This window comes from Lepus europaeus, chromosome 5 (assembly GCF_033115175.1).
Source record: "Lepus europaeus isolate LE1 chromosome 5, mLepTim1.pri, whole genome shotgun sequence".
In the NCBI taxonomy this organism is placed as follows: domain Eukaryota; kingdom Metazoa; phylum Chordata; class Mammalia; order Lagomorpha; family Leporidae; genus Lepus; species Lepus europaeus.
In genome coordinates, this window is record NC_084831.1 from 70,501,675 (window position 1) to 70,520,308 (window position 18,634).

The following is an 18,634-nucleotide window of genomic DNA, read 5'->3' on the forward strand; positions in this document are numbered from 1 at the left end:
CTCGTGGGTGAAGTATTTTCTCTCTCTCAAATAAATAATTTTTTGAAAAGAAAACCAGTAAAAAAATGATATTAAAGTCATTATTATTTAACTTATACAATATGCTTTCTAATATTCTAATCATAGTAAAAAATAATTTCCTAAAATTGTCTGACATTTTTTTTTCCCTATTTATGTGAAAAGCAGAGACAGACAGCTAATAGAAGAAAGATCTTCCATCTGCTGATGCATTCCCCCAAATGCCTGCAACACCTGGGACTGGGCCAGGCCAAAGCCAGGAGCTATGAACTCCATCTGGGTCTCCTGTGTGGCATGGATCTAAGTACTTTCAGAGTGTGTATTAGCAGGAAGTTAGATGCAGAAACAGATCTGGGCCTTGAACACAGGCACTCCAGTATGGGATGCAGTCACCCCAAGCAGTGGCTTAATTGCTAGACCAAATTTTCACCTGTGAAAATTTTTAAAATTGACACAAAAGTGTACATATTTATGAGGCCCATGTGATAATTTAATATATGTATACAATGTATAATGATCAAGTCAAGGTAAAAAGTATTTCCATCTCCATTAATGTTTAATATTTCTTTAAGCTGAAATTATGGCATGTTTTTTAAAAACAGCAGTAAAATCTTTTGTTTTTAATTTTTTACACTTTTTTTCTGGTCAGGTAAGTCTTACATAAGAGATTAAATAGAAGTAAAACATATGAATTAATCTAAGAACAAAAGTTAAAGCTGTGTACTTACTACTTGCAGTTCCATGATGACAAATGACTGACAAAAGATCGTAAGTCACAATTTGAGTTGGACTATCCTTAGCAAGAAATGGCTGGAGATCCAGGCCTTCCAGTGGAAATGAAACATGAGTGCTGATTTTGGTGGAAAACATCAGTTCATGTCTGAATCTTTTAAGGTGGATGCATAAAATCTAAAAGACAACAAAATTCAAAACCCTAATTTGTCATTAGAAAAAACCGAAAACATTCCAAGTGGTAAAACTTACTACACAAACATTATCATTCTACAAGAAGAAACTTGTTCAATCAAAATAAATTTACAAAGGTAACATTACCTAATATTTTACTTAATTTTATCCGCTAGATAAGGAAGTCTATTAAAAACTGATATTGTCTCAAGTTTAAACATTAACCTGCAATTACAACCTGAGTCCAGAAATGCTCAAAATGTGCCTTTCTCTCGGTCTCTCTCTCTCACTATCCACTCTGCCTGTAAAAACAAAAAACAAAAAAAACAAAAAACAAAAACAAACAAACAAAAAAAAAGGCCGGTGCTTAACAGGCTAATCCTCCGCCTTGCGGTGCCGGCACACCGGGTTCTAGTCCCGGTTGGGGCGCCGGATTCTATCCCAGTTGCCCCTCTTCCAGGCCAGCTCTCTGCTGTGGCCCGGGAAGGCAGTGGAGGATGGCCCAAATCCTTGGGCCCTGCACCCACATGGGAGACCAGGAGAAGCGCCTGGCTCCTGCCTTCAGATCAGCATGATGCGCCGGCTGCAGCGGCCATTGGAGGGTGAACCAATGGCAAAGGAAGACCTTTCTCTCGGTCTCTCTCTCTCACTATCCACTCTGCCTGTAAAAACAAACAAAAAAAAAAAACAAAACAAAAACAGAAATGCTCAAAATGTGGAAATGGTGAAACATGTTGCTTTTAAGTGCACTGGTATTTGTTTTCCTAATTTTCTTCTTTATACTCTTGCAAGATCTTATATTATTTAAATCATGTTCAACAGAATACACGATTATGGGCTCTTACAGTCCATTCCACTTTTCAATCATGCTAAAATAATTTATTTCTACACTGTGTTATATTAATGCTTTAGCACATAAAACAAATTGAATTAAAATAAAGTTCATACCTCAGGAAATTTTTGTACTTTACAAAATTTTACTCCATTCCTTAATCTAAGTGGGAAAAAGAAAACCAATGAATCTACAAGTTTAATATTTTTAAATATAACATAAAAACTCTTAGAAAATAAAGACAAAAGGCATCAGTCTAGAAATGTTTACTATTGAATTATGTTATACCATAAATAATAAAACACTACGGTTCCTTATTGCCAAAAATAATTGATAGAAAGATATAGTAGTATAATTGAAGGCAGTTAATGAAAATCATTTTTTTGAGAAATAAATGTGCTCCTTTTTATTTTGGCTATAGCTTTATAACAGATACTAAATAAAACTGGATAAAGCAAAATTCTAACTTTATAAATCTGTAGTTCAGATAAATATATTAAAACTTTTATTCTTGGCCGGTGCCGCGGCTCAATAAGCTAATCCTCCGCCTAGCGGCGCCGGCACACCGGGTTCTAGTCCCGGTCGGGGCACCGGATTCTGTCCCGGTTGCCCCTCTTCCAGGCCAGCTCTCTGCTGTGGCCAAGGAGTGCAGTGGAGAATGGCCCAAGTGCTTGGGTCCTGCACCCCATGGGAGACCAGGAAAGCACCTGGTTCCTGCCATCGGAACAGCGCGGTGCGCCGGCCATTGGAGGGTGAACCAATGGCAAAGGAAGACCTTTCTCTCTGTCTCTCTCTCTCACTGTCCACTCTGCCTGTCAAAAAATAAATAAATTAAAAAAAAAAAACAACAATAACAACTTTTATTCTTAATTGTGGGAAAAAAACACTTTTTTGGGCCGTTGCCTGCAATGTCAGCATCCCATGTGGGCACTGCTTCAAGTTCTGGCTGCTCCGCTTCTGATCCCACTCCCTGCTAACACACCTGGAAAAGCAGCAGAAGATAGCCCAAGTCCTTGGGCCACTGCACCCATGTGGAAGACTTAAATGAAGCTCCTGGCTCTTACAAGCAAGCATTTAGTAAGTGAACCAGCAGATGGGAGATCTCGTTATCTCTCCTCTTCTCTCTGTAACCCTACCTTTCAAATAAATAAATGTTTTAAAAAAGGGAGTGGGAAAAACAATATAAAGGATGATTTAATAATCAGTATTAATACCTGACAAATCTCTACTTTTGATTGGATTTTCACTATTATCTTTTTCCTAGTTTGCTTTACAAGGTAGGATCTTTCTCCAGGTCAGCACCCTCTTCAGCTGTCAGCTAAGACCTCAAGGACAAACTGATAAAATCTTTCCAAAGGACAAGGCAGCATTTTTGTTTGGTCAAACTGTGTTATCATTCCTTTCTGTTATGTAAAGGACTCAAAGCTGTGGACACTGTTTTCCTGAGGTTATTGCCAATAGCCAGAAGTCTGTATTTTTTGTTATTATTCCTTTTTTTTTTTTTTTTTAAGATTTATTTACTTAAGACAGAGAGGGAGAGACACAGAGAGATCAATCTGCTATCCACTGGTTTACTCCTCAAATGGCTGCCACAGCCAAAGCCAGGAGCTAGGAATTCCATCCGGGTCTCCCACGTTGTGTGGCAGGGGCCCAAGCACTTGGGCCATCATCATCTGCTGCTTTCCCAGGCATTAGCAGGGAGCTGGTTCAGAAATGGAGCATCTGAGACTTGAACCAGCAGTCACATGGAATGCTGGCAACACTGGCCTCAAAATTCTGTAGTATTAAGATGCTGTATTTTATTAGAAGCCACTATTTTTCTATTGCAGAGATTCAGAAAAATTTTCCAATTTACCTCAAAAATAGCCATCTTTATCAAGTCTCCAACAACTTTTTTCTGGCTACCATCAAGGAGATTTACAAGTCTGAATTAATATTAAAAGACAGAAAAAGGAAGCTGCTACAACAAAATCAGGCTTCAACTGTCCTATTCTGCTCATACTGAAAATGTAAAAGTTGGCATCACCTTTCTGAATTTTATGCAGATTTGAAACTATCTTTTACTTGCTGCATGTAGCCTGTTAAAATGGTAATATAGGAGAGAATATTGTCTTATCTAAGAAAATATGTGATGCAAAATACCGTACTTACTTCATGCCTCAAAATATACACTTTCAGAGTCATTATTGTGGCACGGTGAGTTAAGTCACCACCTGTGATACTGGCCTCCTAAGTTGGAGTGCTGATACAAGTCCCTGCTGTTCTACTGCCCATCCAGCACCTTGCTAATGCACCTAGGAAAGCAACAGATGGCAGCGCAGGAACTTGGACCTCTGCTGCCCGTGTGGGGAACCCAGAAGGAGTTCCAAGCACCTGGCTTTGGCCTGGCCTGATCCTGACTGTCACAGCCATTTGAGGAATGAACTAGCAGATGGAAGATAATCGTCCCCATCCCACCCCTAATTACTGTGCCTGTCAAATAAAGCTTTAAAAAATATATGTATATAAACTTAAATGTATTATATAAGCCTATTGAATGTTGAATTTTTACCTTCAATTTATTTTACAGAATAAACAATTTGTACATTATTATCAGACAAAGCTTTCTGGCTTGTGTTTTTCTAAATATGGTGTCAAATTTAGCTTCATGTGTCTAATTCAACTGAGCAAAAAAAATATACAACATGCAACTATAAGCACTGTCAACGTCACTTACTTTTTGCATTTTTCACAACTGTACATATTGTCACCTGCAAATAGAAACATCTGGTTACTCCCTCTCAAATCAACAAAAGATTATTTTCTTTTGGTTCTGCAATCCTTTGCCACATACTGACAACAATCTTAAACATCTTCCCTCACCTATTTTCAACATTGCAGGCCTACAGCAAATAACATTCTTTTCCCTAATTCATTCAAGAAAATTTACTAATAGTTTGTCATAAATCCAAGTAAGGAACTGGACATGCAAAATTAGTGAAGGATCTTTAAATGATAAGGAAGACTTCACAGACAACTCCAGATAGATAAATAAGTTTATTGTTTTGGATGAGTTTTCCCTTTTTTCAATCCTAGCTTTAAGACCCATCACATATCATGCTGTCTTATGCTACAGGAGTTTATATAAATTGCTTCAGGATACAGTTTTTCTTTTCTCATTATAGTTACATAATATAGTTATATACTTATATAATATAGTTATATAATGTAGATACTGGCAATGGGCAAGTACTATTTAAGCTGCCTTAAAATTAACCATTTATAGGGGCCAGTGTTGTGGAATAGAGGGTTAAGCAATTGCCTGCAGCCTCGGCAAATCACATGGGCTACAGTTCCAAATCCTGGCTGCTCTACTTCTGATCCAGCTGCTTGCTAATGCACCTGGGAAAGCAGAACATGGCCCAAGTCCTCAGGCCTTTGTACCCACTTGAAACCCAGAGGAAGATCCTGGCTTCAGACTAGCCCAGCTCTGGACATTGCAGCCATTTGGGGAATGAATCAGTGGTTGGAAGACTTCTTTGAAACTCTGCCTTTCAAATAAGTGAAATAAATCTTTAAAAACATTAAGCATTTATGGATACATTTTTTATTTAGTCCCACTAGTACTTGAGATTCACCTACAACAATTTAGCCAAAGATATTATCACGGTTCTTACCTTTTAGTTCATCTCTGGCAAAGAAGGCAGCAAGACAATCTTGCAAGGTTACTACTGGACCCCAAAACCAGCTAGGGACACATGAGACAACAAACCTGAAACATCATTGATAGAAAAAAAAGGAAGTGTTCTGCCAGTACAGCAGAAACAGCAGTTTAACAACGAATTAATGGCAAGAAAATAAATACATACCTCTTTACATATTCCATGAAAAAAGCTATCCACCCCTGTGGAGCATACGCTTCGCCACATGATCCTGCTTTGACTATAGAAGTTGGATGACTTGATGAGTGCAGCTTAGCAAGGTCTTCCTTGCCAGGAATTGGCAAGGACAGATCTTGAAAGGTCTCGAGGGTTACAGACACCTAAAATTGTTTTTGTTTTAAAAATGGGATGAAAATAATCCAGTACAAACATTTATAAGGTTAATTTTTTACTCCAAAAATCAAAACAAGTTATGATAAGCAAAAATAAATTTTAAAAACTCAAAACTTTTTCAATAATAACAGCAAAAAAACCACTTGCTCTATATCAGTTTGTTGTACATTATAGACAGATATTGCAGCACTGAAAATAGTACCCCAAATCCAGTCATTGTAGCCTGAGGTTCAGAATCTATGCACTACTGTATTTATTTTGGAAACTGACCTTTACTAATAGTTTAAAAATGCTTAACAGAGTCCAGGGGGGCAGGAGGAGGCATTGTGGTTAAGATGGCAAGTTGAGGCCAGCGCCGCGGCTTAACAGGCTAATCCTCCACCTTGTGGCGCCGGCACACCAGGTTCTAGTCCCGGTTGGGGTGCCGGATTCTATCCCAGTTGCCCCTCTTCCAGGCCAGCTCTCTGCTATGGCCCGGGAAGGCAGTGGAGGATGGCCCAAGTGCTTGGGCCCTGCACCCGCATGGGAGACCAGGAGAAGCACCTGGCTCCTGGCTTCGGATCAGCGCGGTGTGCCGGCCACAGTGCGCCGGCCGTGGCAGCCATTGGAGGGTGAACCAACGGCAAAAAGGAAGACCTTTCTCTCTGTCTCTCTCTCTCACTGTCCACTCTGCCTGTAAAAAAAAAAAAAAAAAAAAAAAAGATGGCAAGTTGTGAGGCCCACCCACGGTCCAAACTGAGTACTGGGGTGTACTTTTCAGCCCTGGCCCACAATTCTAGCTTCCTGCCAATGAAGATTCTGGGAAGCAGCAAATGATGGCTGGGTCCCTGCCACCCATGTGGAGACCTAGATTCAGTTTCCATTCCCAGCTTCAGCCTTGCCCTCGCCCTGATATGGGCATTTGGGAAGTGAATCAGAGGATGGGAGCTTTTTTCTTCTCTCAAAAACCCTATAAATTGTTTTTTAATTATATTAAAAAGGGTTAATGCAAAATCTAGGATCTGATTTTAAATACAGATGCTGCTTCGCAACAGGTGATATTTGTGAAAATATACAGTGTATATATACAAACTTAAATGGCTACTATATCTCTAGATATTATCTTACAAGATGTATATAGTCAGTCATCAAGTGAAACATCACACAGTGCATGACTATATCTGAAAACATTTATGGATAATTCGACTTAAATTTTTAATACTAAAATAAACTACTTTAAAATAATCCCATTGAAAGTCAAATTTGACTGAAGATTCTAATGTAACAACTGAAAACTCAAATTTTGTTATTGAGATGTTAATTCAGATTCATTATGAAAGGTTCAGAGAAACTGAGGGATTTAGAGGCATTAAAGAACTCATGCATTTTTAATTTATGCCTTTGCTATTGTTTATAAATTTGACACTACTTTTATTATTTAAGCTCATTCTTAACTTGAGAAAATACTGACAAGCTTTAAGTAAAACCAAATGTAAGAGATACTTTCAACTGCCTTGGGTCTACGAATAGCAACAGTTTCCCAGCATACTAATTTCACAAGTCCTGAGAGAATAGTCATGTGTTACTAACTCTGTGTTGCTGAGCAACGTCTCACTTTCTATGTAATCAAAACAAATTTAGAATTTAGCAATTTTTCCTGCTAATACATGCTTAGCCTGTCAATGATGGGTCAAGACCAATCCTTCAAAAAAGTACATTGCTGTTAATTTCCAAAAAAGTAATTCTACTTCTAGAATCAAACTATATTAATGCAAAGACAAGAATGTATACATGATCACTGGTAGCAAGGAGGAGAGGTTAAACTTTTCACACTATTTGAGCTTTTTAAAAAAAAGAACATTTCACAGAAATGTTCTGTGTAATTCCCTCATACTCACCCTGTCACAAGTCAGACACTGCACTGAACTAATGATCGTTCCATCAAATATGTCTGAAATAACACTTCTGTATTTCTTGTGCTGTTTTTTTCTCTTTGGAGATGCAGACTGAACTAAAATTGCAAAATAAATGTAAAACATTAAAAAAGTAATTTCTTTAACAATTTCCTCTAGAATCTCTAACAGTTAAAATTACTACATAAAGAAATTTTCAAAATACCCATCAAAAGCATTACCAAAAATGTAACAGAAACAAGTCAGATAAGGTTTTTAAAAGAATATTTATTTTATTATCTTGGATATCATAAGTGTATATATCGGAAAGTGAAAAAAATCTTGAATTAGCACAATATCCATTTTCTATATGAAAAATGTCTCATCAGTTGAGTATTAATGTTCTGTGGATCAAAGGAAGAGGGAAAAATATTAGAAAGTGGAAAGGAAACTTCGAGATGAAATAGGAGAGTTGTTTCTCAATCTAGCCTTCAAACTAATTCTGCTCTTAACTCATTTTTGCTTCCAACTGAGGCTTTATTTGATGGCAGGATTCTATTATTAAGCTTTGAGAGTCCTTTGTATATTTATGAATACAAATCTTTTGTCAGCTATGTGATTTGCAAATTATTTCCTCCTAAATCTTTTCATTCTCCTAAAAATGTCTTTTGCTAAGAAAAACATTTTTTCTTTATGGATGTTTTTGATGTCTTTGATGTTTCTGAGAACTGTTTGCCTAACCCAAGTTAATAACTTTCTCCCTAAATTTTTTTCTGAGTTTCATACTTTTACATTTTATAACACCAGGTTCTCATAGATAGCTGATGGTAATGCAAAATGGTACCATTACTCTAGAAAAGTTTGGCACATTTGTACAATGTTAAGCATAAAAAGAATAAAAAACACAATAAACCTACTTCTAAGTATTTATCCTACACAAATCAAACATAGATTCATACAAAAAGCTACAGACACGTTTAAAATAGCATTATTAATAATAATCAAAAATTGGAAACACTTCAAAATTCCCTGAATGAACGAAAGAATGGTGATATATCATGAATTACAACTCTGTAACAAAATAGAACAAACCACTCAGATATGCAATAAAGTAACTGATTCTCAAGTGAGTTGTTAAACAAAAGAAGCTTGATTCAAAGACTATAATGTATGATTGCATTTATATGACATCATACAACACTGTGGGAAAAGGCAAAACAATAGGACTAGGGGATCAACAGTGCCAGGGCTCAGGAGTTGGGGGATGATCTAATTACAAAGGATTTGTATGAGGAAATTCTTGCGGTATTAGAAGTGTTTTGTATTCTGCGTTATTTGTGATAATAAACATCTATGCATATATTAAAACCCACAGACTTGGGGCCGGCGCTGTGGCACAGAGGGTTAACGGCCTGGCCTGAAGGGCCAGCATCCCATATGGGCGTGGGTTTGAATCCTGCCTGTTCCTCTTCCAATTCAGCTCTCTGCTGTGGCCTGGGAAAGCAGTAGAAGATGGCCCAAGTCCTTGGGCCCCTGCACCCATGTGGGAGACCTGGAAGAAGCTCCTGGATCCTGGCTTCGGATCAGTGCAGCTCCAGCCGGTGCGGCCATCTGGAGAGTGAACCATCAGATGGAAGATCTCTCTCTCTCTCTGCCTCTCCTCTCTCTGTTTAACTCTGACTTTCAAGTAAATAAATAAAAATTTTTTTGACAGGCAGAGTGGACAGTGAGAGAGAGAGACAGAGAGAAAGGTCCTCCCCTTCTGTGGGTTCACCCCCCAATGGCCGCTGCGGCTGGCGCACTGCGCTGATCCGAAGCCAGGAGCCAGGTGCTTATCCTGGTCTCCCATGCGGGTGCAGGGCTCAAGGACTTGAGCCATCCTCCACTGCCTTTCCGGGCCACAGCAGAGAGCTGGACTGGAAGAGGAGCAACCAGGACAGAATCCACGCCCCGACCAGGACTAGAACCTGGTGTGCCGGCGCCGCAGGCGGAGGATTAGCCTATTGAGCCGTGGCGCCAGCCAAATAAATCTTGGGGAAAAAAAAAAAAAAAAAACCCACAGACTTTACACAAGAAAAATGAATTCAACTATATGTAAATTTTTAAAAACTAGAGTACCACACACAAAACCAAAGTTGCATAAAACTATGTTTTTGATTTTCATAGATCAAATAACATCTCATAATTTGCACTTTTAACTACCAAATATCAAAATCAGCATTCTAAATTAAGATCCAAAGCACAGGAACTTGAACAGGGAATCTTTTTACCTTTTTTGTGTGTAGGAGTCAATCCCGGCCACAAATTTCCTGATTTAGGGGGGCTTGTTGACAAACGTGGATTAACACCTTCATTGGAAGGAAGAATCTGTGGTGTAGACAGGTCATTCAAATGGACATCAGTGATATATTCTGAAACATTTAAAATTTGTATTATTATCTTACATATTAAAATCAGTCTACCTACCCAATATTAGTTGAAAGATTTTTTAGTATCATATTCTGAATAAAATCAACATCAACAAATGACAGGTGAAATATTTGATTCACAGAATAACTGCTAAGCAGAAAAATAATAACTTTCTACCTATGAATCCACCTGTTTTCTACCAGTTAATGTTTATGATATACTACTGTGGTAGGTAATTTAGAAAGTGAGCTGTGGAAATACAAAGAGTAACCTATTTTTCCAAATATAATTTTTTGTGTTTTTTAAACAAGACATTCAGGATAATTTTTGAATTCTACAAGCTAGTGCTGTGGTGCAGCAGGTTAAAGGCCCAGTCTGAAGTGCCGGCATCCCATATGGGTACCAGCTGTAGTCCCAGATGCCTCTCTTATGATCCAGCTCTCTGCTATGGCCTGGGAAAGCATTAAAGGACAGTTCAAGTCCTTGGGTCCCTGCACCCACATGGGGAGATCTGGAAGCAGCTTCTGGTTCCCGACTTTGGATTGCCTCAGCTCCAGCCATTGTGGCCTTGTGGGGAGTGAACCAGCAGATGGAAGAGTTCTTTCTCTATATCTCTCTACTTCTCGAATTCTTTCAAATAAATAAACATCTTTAAAAAAAAAAAAAACAAGGGAAAATAAGAGATTATTTTCCCAGACTAAAAAAGTATTCAAACTAAAACAAATTTAGGCATAATTATTTTATTGTTAACTATGATAAAAGGAAACAGACCACTTCATTAGGAAATGATCCTTTTTAGACCTAAATTATATGAATGAAGAAAAGTATAAGCTCCATGACAGTCCTGATAGTTTGTTTTCGGGTTCCTGGTGTCTAACATGTATTCATTCAAAGGCAAAGGACTGTGCTCAAGGAGTATTTTGAGTAAAGAGAAAAGAATAATTTGTAAGAGACCTGAACCAGAATGTCTTCATGGATTCTTTTCAGATAATGTGGAGTTCTGATTCACATAGGCATTTCCCAATATTTCAACCATAACTACTTTGGACTGAATAATTTAAAGGGTGGAAAAAAGATTCCTCCAGGGTATTCAGTAGGGAATAAAGTTAATGTGATCTGAGTCAGGGGCTATGAAGGCCCAGATAGTAAATATTTTAGGTTTTGTGTCATTTATCCTTTATCACCTTTTTCATCAAGTCTTTTAAAACACATAAAGTAGGGGCAGGCGTTGCGGCATAGTGGCTGAAGCTGCCGCCTGTGGCAACAGCATCCCATGTGGGCAACTGGTTTGAGTTCCAGCTGCTTCACTGCTGATCCAGCTCCATGTTAATAATGGACTGTGAAAAGCAGTAGAGGATGGCTTGGGTTCTTGGCCCCTGCACCCTTGTAGGAGACCTGAAAGAAGTTCTTGGCTCCTGTCTGGCTCAGTTCTGGCCAAGCAGCCACTTGGGAAGTGAACCAGTGGATGAAGAGTTCTCTCTCTTTGTGTTTGTGTGTCTCTATGTGTAACTCTTTCAAATAAAATAAATCTTAAAAAAAAAAAACCTCAGACCAGTAATTCAGGTCTTTACCTAGTCACTATGTATAAGAACAAATCTGTTACAGAGTAATAAAGGACCAGTATGTTGCTGAATCAGGCTTAATAGGACTTTTGTAGGACTTCTAACAAGAAAGGGCTAGACAGTATTTCAACACTGACATTTTATATATATATAGTATATATATATATTATATGTAATATATATATATAAAATGGTCTATACAACTCCTACACAAGATCAGATTACAGAACCTGACATTCCTAGTTATCCTGATTAGAAGGCATCCATGTAATATATACAGGTAAAGCAAGAGTATTCCTAAGGCTAAGGAAATATTCTTCCTCAAAAAGGAATTTTGGACTCCTTCAAATACCTAGTTTAGCGGCCCTCACTCTTAAGTAATTATGGAAGAAATAACTTTGTTACTTGTGTGGTATTCATTTTTATTTTATTTTTATTTATTTATTTATTTATTTATTTTTGACAGGCAGAGTGGACAGTGAGAGAGAGAGAGAGAGAGAGAGAGAGAGAGAGAGAGAAAGGTCTTCCTTTTGCCGTTGGTTCACCCTCCAATGGCCGCCATGGCTGGCACGCTGTGGCCAGCGCGTCGCACTGATCCGAAGCCAGGAGCCAGGTGCTTCTCCTGGTCTCCCATGCGGGTGCAGGGCCCAAGCACTTGGGCCATCCTCCACTGCAACCCCGGGCCACAGCAGAGAGCTGGACTGGAAGAGGGGCAACCGGGACAGAATCCGGTGCCCCGACCGGGACTAGAACCCGATGTGCTGGCGCTGCAAGGCGGAGGATTAGCCTAGTGAGCCGCAGCATTGGCCACTCATTTCTTTTAAAATCACATAATTTGAACCTCTGATGGTCAAATCTTAAAAACTTTTGGGTAACTAGATACCACTTTAAGCCAAGGTGATTAACTTTTGAGAACATAAATATACAGGCCACTGTGTGACTCAGCAGGCTAAGCTGCAATTTCCAATACCAGCAACCTTTATGAGCACTAATTTGAATCCTGTTGCTCCACTTCAAATCCAGCTCTCTGCGAATGTGCCTGGGAAAGCAGTAGAAGATGACTCAAGTACTTGGGCCCCTGCCACCTACACTAGAGACCTAGATGGAGTTCTAGGCTCTGGCTTGAGAACCTAGAACTCTGTGGACATTTGGGGAGTGAACCAGCAGATGGAAGGTCTCTCTTCAGCTCTCCTTCTCTTTAACTCTGCCTTCCAAATAAAATAAATGTTTAAAAAAAAAAAGTATATTGGGGGCTGGCACTGTGGTGTAACAGGTTAAGCTGCCACATGCTGTACCAGCATCCCATATGGGTGCTGGTTCAAGTCCCAGCTGGTTCTCTTCCAATCCAGCTCCCTGGTAATGTGCCTGAGAAATCAGTGGAGATTGGATGCCCTAAGTGCTCGGGCCCTTGCACCCACATGCGAGAGCTGAAAGAAGCTCCTGGCTCCTGGTTTCAGACTAGCCCAGCTCTGGCCATTGCAGCCATTTGGGGAGAGAACCAGAGGATGGAAGATTCTGTCTCTCCAACTCTGCTTCTCAAATAAAATAAATAAATCTTTTTTTAAAAAAAGGTAAATATACATGCAGTTTTTATTTCACTATCTTTTATGTGGCTAACAGCACTTTCCCAAAGGAACACTGACTAGTATTATGGAATAATCTGGCATAATATGGTTCACTACAGTAAATTAAACTCTCACACTGGAACACATCTGATGTAACTCCAGTGACAGCAGCAATCTAAACCTAATTGTATATAATGAGAAAACTGCAATTTGGGCTATTTTGCTTTTTCCCAGTATCTCAAGAAAATCTGCTTATAATAAAATAAAAAATTTTGAGGGGCCCAATTTTCTAGAATACTATATAAAAGACTTCTAATGGATGTGAGTTCAAAAAAAGGACAAATCTTTTAAATAATTAAGTGACCATAAAATTCCTATCCTCAAAGCCTATAATTTTATGACTTTAACATGTGCAAACATTGCTGAACTATAACTCTGCTTACTATAAATTCCAAAAACGATTACTTAAGCACCCATTATCTACAAATATCACTTTCATGATCAAATTAAGTTGTCACCTGAAGCTCGGCTGTGTATTTGCACTTTGACAGTTTCCTGGTTGTTCAAGTCGACTGTTTCAGACATAGAATCTCTATCTTTATCTAATTCTCCTTCAGAATTTACTTTATTAATCTTATTGCACATCTTCTCTTTTTGCCAATCTTTTGACATTTCTGAATTGTTCTCATCATCCTGAATCAACATTGTTGTTTCATTATTATCTTCAGAAAAGCCTTTAGAGCCATTTTCATTTTCTGCTTTATCACTGCTGCTACAAGATTCACAGGACTGAAAATCTACATCCGACTGGCTCTTATCTTCTTCCATGGTCTCCTCCGTGGTTATGGTTTGAGGATCTTCCTCTACTTCCATGACCTGCTCTTTCAGTTCTTCATGAAGCAAATCCATTAAACATCGGAGAAATTCTTGCGCATCCTAATGTATCAGCAACATAATGTTACCATTTCATTACATGTGTATGTTGGAACTTATGTGTAAGTTTGAAAATATACAAAATGCAGTTATCAACTGATTATACTCTGTAGCATTATGCTAAGAAAAGTCCAGTCTGTAGAACATAAGGCAGTAGAGATGGGATGCCCTAAATGCTACAAAGTTACATAAATAAAAGTTTCAATAAACTGATGATTTGAAGGTTAGTTTTTTAGTTGTATTATTCTTTATAAACTGAAGAGTGATGACAGAGAAAATAAGGGCTTGTCTCATGTGACAATTAGAAACAGAGAGATGACCTAAATTGAAACATTTAAGTTTGGCTAAATTAAAGCTTTATCCAATTGTACACTGTATTTCAAAGAAAAATCCTTGATGAATCTGGAGTGCTCACAGCACCAAATTACAATCTTTGGAGATCTGGGAATTTACATGGGAAAAAAAAAGAAAAAAAAAGTGATATCCAGGTATTAATATTAAAATATATACAACTAAAATAATTGAAACTGTAATGTGGAACTAATTTTTAAAAAGCCTAGGTACAGATCCTATCATATATTCATGTAAGATTAAAAAAAATTTTAAATCAGATGAGAGGGGCATTCTTACATTTGTATATTTGGTACAATTTCCTAGCTGTGAAAAAGTAAAAATGAAATTTAGATTATATTGTAATAAGAAATAAATTCTAGACATATTGAATTAAATGTCAAAAAATCAAAGTGTAAAATGTAGAAAATACAAGGTGAAAATTTATTTACTTTCTGGATGTGGAACTTGAAGCTAAAAGCACTAGGAAAGATACACTGACATATTTACCCACCCCAAAATTTAAAAAGTTTCTAGAAAATAGACATAAAACTAAAATAAATGATAAAATTATAGACATGATAAAGGATTACCTTGATAAAGATACAAGGACTCAAAAAGATAAATAGACAAAAAAATATTAGCAATTTTCAAATTCATTAAAGATTATTAAAAGAGCGAATGAAAGTAATAGACTAACCTGCTGAGAATACCCCCGAAATGTTGGATTTACAGTTTTAATTCCTTGAAACAGATTAGTAGGGACAACAGATCCTGGCCTGAAAAAGAAAGCATTATTATAGAATAATTTTAAATTTTTATTTTATTAATTAACAGCCAAGAATCCAAAGTGATTGTAAAGTGTTAATGTTTCAAAAAATCATCAGGACTGTCTGGTACTTTCATTTCACAGGCTCAGAGAAATTGCTTATCACTGATATTTTAAGTGATATTACTCTCTACTCCCAATTAAATGAACAAGTTCCACTATGAGTTTTCAAAAATGCAATTTCTTAAATAGTTCTAAAGCAAAATTATCATAGCAAAGAATTATTATCCCAATGCTAAACTTTAAAATAATTAAACAGAAGCAGGAAACATTCATAAAAGTCCCTATAGTCTAATTAGTGATTTGCAAATACATACTCCTGCATTAAATTCAATGAATTCAGTAACAGCAGGCTTAACAATTCAATACCACATTACCAGTTCAGATACTTTCAAACTTCTACGACTCCTTCATTTGGATGTTCCTTTTCAAATGTAACATGCCTGAGACATAACTAAACTGAACCATCTCAAATCTTTTTTGTTCAGTTCTGTAAATAGATCTGCATCCTTTTAACATTTATAATATTCATTTTAAAATACAATAAAGATTAATACGTTAAGAACATACCTGCTTTTATGCCACAATTCTGTCATGAGTTTGAGATAACTTTTACAAATGGCTGGTTTCTTATCTGTTCGAGCGAGTCCTCCACAATCAAGAAAAAACTGTGTCAAAGGTGGACTAATTGAAAAAAGAGGAAAATGTAACAGTAAAATCAAAGCTTAATACTATTTCCCACTGTTCAATGAATTAACAGCACATATTTCCATGCATCTGTTATTTCTGTGCTCCTTCTTACAGCTTCCCATTCACTTCTTTGTAGTTTTAAATAGTCCAACCTGTTCAAATAATGTTTGGTCCCACCATATCCGTCTTCCATACAGGGCCCAGTTCTCTTTCAGTAATAATTGCATTTAAACAAACCATCCCTTGACCACTGTAACACAGTTTCTACTCCACTGCTTTTTCTTGCTGTTAGACAATTAAATATAAGGATTCCTCAGGACTTTAACCTATCATTTCTCCTCTCTTTATATATTCTCTTTCCTAAGTGATTTAAATTTTCACACAAATGCCAATGATGACCAAATTTACATCAAGTCTATAATCTCATCTAATTTATATCAAATGCCCAAAATGCTGGTTTCCATGATGTTTACAATTTAAAATGTTCAAAATTTAACTATGAAATCAATCTGCTCTTTCCTGGGCTTCTACATCCTAGTATGCAGTACTGATCTGTCAGTGGTTTAAGTTAACAATTATAATGCAATTTATAATCTTTGGCGAGTCTGATTAGTTTGCAGGAACCTCTGTGAATCTATTCAGTTACAAGAAACTGAATGAAATGAAAGATGAAATGCTGGCCTGCAATAACCAGACTTTCCTATGAAGATATCTGGATAGACACTAAACTATATCTCTTAGCAACACTGTAGTCTTATCATCCACATCTCCAAGTGAAATCAAAGAAGCTTCAAAGTGAATGTGTAAAGGCAGTACTGCATAGTATCAACAACAAAGGATCTATAGCAAGACAAAAAGCTTAGAGTTAGAATTCTGCTATAATGCTTACTCCCTGATAACCTTGGCAAAGTCATTTATTTACTTATTTATTTTTGCTTTTTAATTTATTTGAAAGCCAAACAGAGAGAAATAGATAGAGCTCTTCTATCTGCTGATTCACTTCCCAAATGACAACAGCTAGGGTGAAGCCAGGAGCCCAGAACTCAATCCAGGTTTCCCACATGGTGGCAAGGACCCAACTACTTGAGCCATCAAACTATTGCTTCCCCAGGTGTGCAATAAGGAAGCTGGACCAATGAGCGGAGTTGGGGGTTAAACCTAAGGCATCCAGATAGGCTTCAAGCTTTCTAAGCAGTGTTTTTTTAAGATTTATTTATTTATTTGAAAAGATAGGCAGAGAGAGAGGTCTTCCATCCACTGGTTCACTCCCTAGATGGCCTCAACGGCTTGAGCTGCACTGATCCAAAGCCAGGAGATTCTTCAGGGTCTCCAATGTGGGTGCAAGGGCCCAAAGACTTGAGCCATCTTCTACTGCTTTCCCAGGGCAATGCAGAGAGCTGGATTGCAAGTGGAGCAGCTGGGACTTGAACCGATGTCCATATGGGATGACAGCACTGCAGGCGGCGGCTTTACTTACACCACAGTGCCAACCCAGCCAAGCTATGTCTTAATTGCGCTTAACACTCACCTTGGCATAGTTATTTAAACTTCCATGTTTACATATATATATAAATGTATATGTATATATATAAATAGCAATATCAACCTATAGATTCAATATGATTACATCACTGAATGTGGATCTCCTACTCCCTTTTCCCAATTATTCTACTCATATCTTATCAGCCAATTATTCCCCTAAAAATGCTTTTCTCCTATTCATCAATCCTTTCCTACCACCCCAGATAGTGTACGCCATCAGTGATCTTGCCCAAATGAGATCAGTCTCCTAGCTGGTCTTCCAAATTCCATGCTCCTCTCCCTCCAATACACTTCTCACTTGGCAACTACAGTGATGCTTTTAAAATATAAATCAGATTATTTAGCTACCCTGTTATAAAAATACTTCAACTACACTCACATTTACAAACTTAAACCTTTAATATGGCCTGCAACACTTGAATTCATGTCATTCACACCCCACTGTATCTGTATTTCTGCCATACAGATTTTCTTCCAGTCCTCAAAAGTGTCGAGCTCATCTCTACTCCAAGGCCGATTACAGAGCTTTTTGCTTGGAATATTTCCCTTCCTCCCTCCTTCCTTCCCTCTCTCTCCCCCTCTCATCTTCCTTCCTTCTTTTCAAGATTTACTTATTGATTTGAAAGGCAGAATGAGAGAGAGAGACAGTGAAAGAGAGCTTCCATCCAATAGTGCACTCCACAAATGGCCAGGATGGTCAGGGCCAGGCCAGGCAAAGCCAGGAGCCAAGAACTCCATCCAGGTCTCCTATGTGGGTGGCAGAAGTCTAAGTACCTGGGTCATTTTCCACTGTCGTCCCAGGCACATTATCAGAGAGCTGGATTGGAAGGAGAGCAGCCAGGACTGAACAGGCACTCCAGTACGGGATGACACTGCAACTTAATCCACTACATCACAAGGCTGGACCTTCCCCTAACCTTTCTCACATCAACTCATCCTCATTCTTTAAGTTTCAGAATAAATATCACTTCTTCAAAGAGGTGTTCTTGACACTTAATAAAAATTAGGCTTTCTTTAGTTCACAGGGTAATGGGACATAACATAATTATGGGAAATAACCTAATCTGAATATGAGTACAGAAGGTAAATTATAGCGGGCCATATGAAAATGAA

General features: G+C 37.8%; 1 protein-coding gene across 4 annotated transcripts in view; it reads right to left on the reverse strand.

Annotated features, from left to right (window-relative positions):
- Positions 1–18,634, reverse strand: part of USP33 (ubiquitin specific peptidase 33) — a 72,253-nt gene that overhangs the window by 23,817 nt on the left and 29,802 nt on the right. For 2 of the 4 annotated variants that reach the window (XM_062191579.1, XM_062191580.1), the window contains exons 8-17: positions 15,860–15,973; positions 15,161–15,239; positions 13,716–14,133; positions 9,932–10,072; positions 7,668–7,780; positions 5,605–5,777; positions 5,413–5,483; positions 4,473–4,506; positions 1,873–1,918; positions 747–927 (exon numbers count right to left, since the gene is read on the reverse strand). In XM_062191579.1, the coding sequence (XP_062047563.1) occupies positions 747–927; positions 1,873–1,918; positions 4,473–4,506; positions 5,413–5,483; positions 5,605–5,777; positions 7,668–7,780; positions 9,932–10,072; positions 13,716–14,133; positions 15,161–15,239; positions 15,860–15,973 (1,370 nt within the window). Of the gene's footprint in view, positions 1–746; positions 928–1,872; positions 1,919–4,472; positions 4,507–5,412; positions 5,508–5,604; positions 5,778–7,667; positions 7,781–9,931; positions 10,073–13,715; positions 14,134–15,160; positions 15,240–15,859; positions 15,974–18,634 lie in introns of all 4 variants that reach the window. The other 2 variants (XM_062191577.1, XM_062191578.1) reach the window with 1 other exon arrangement.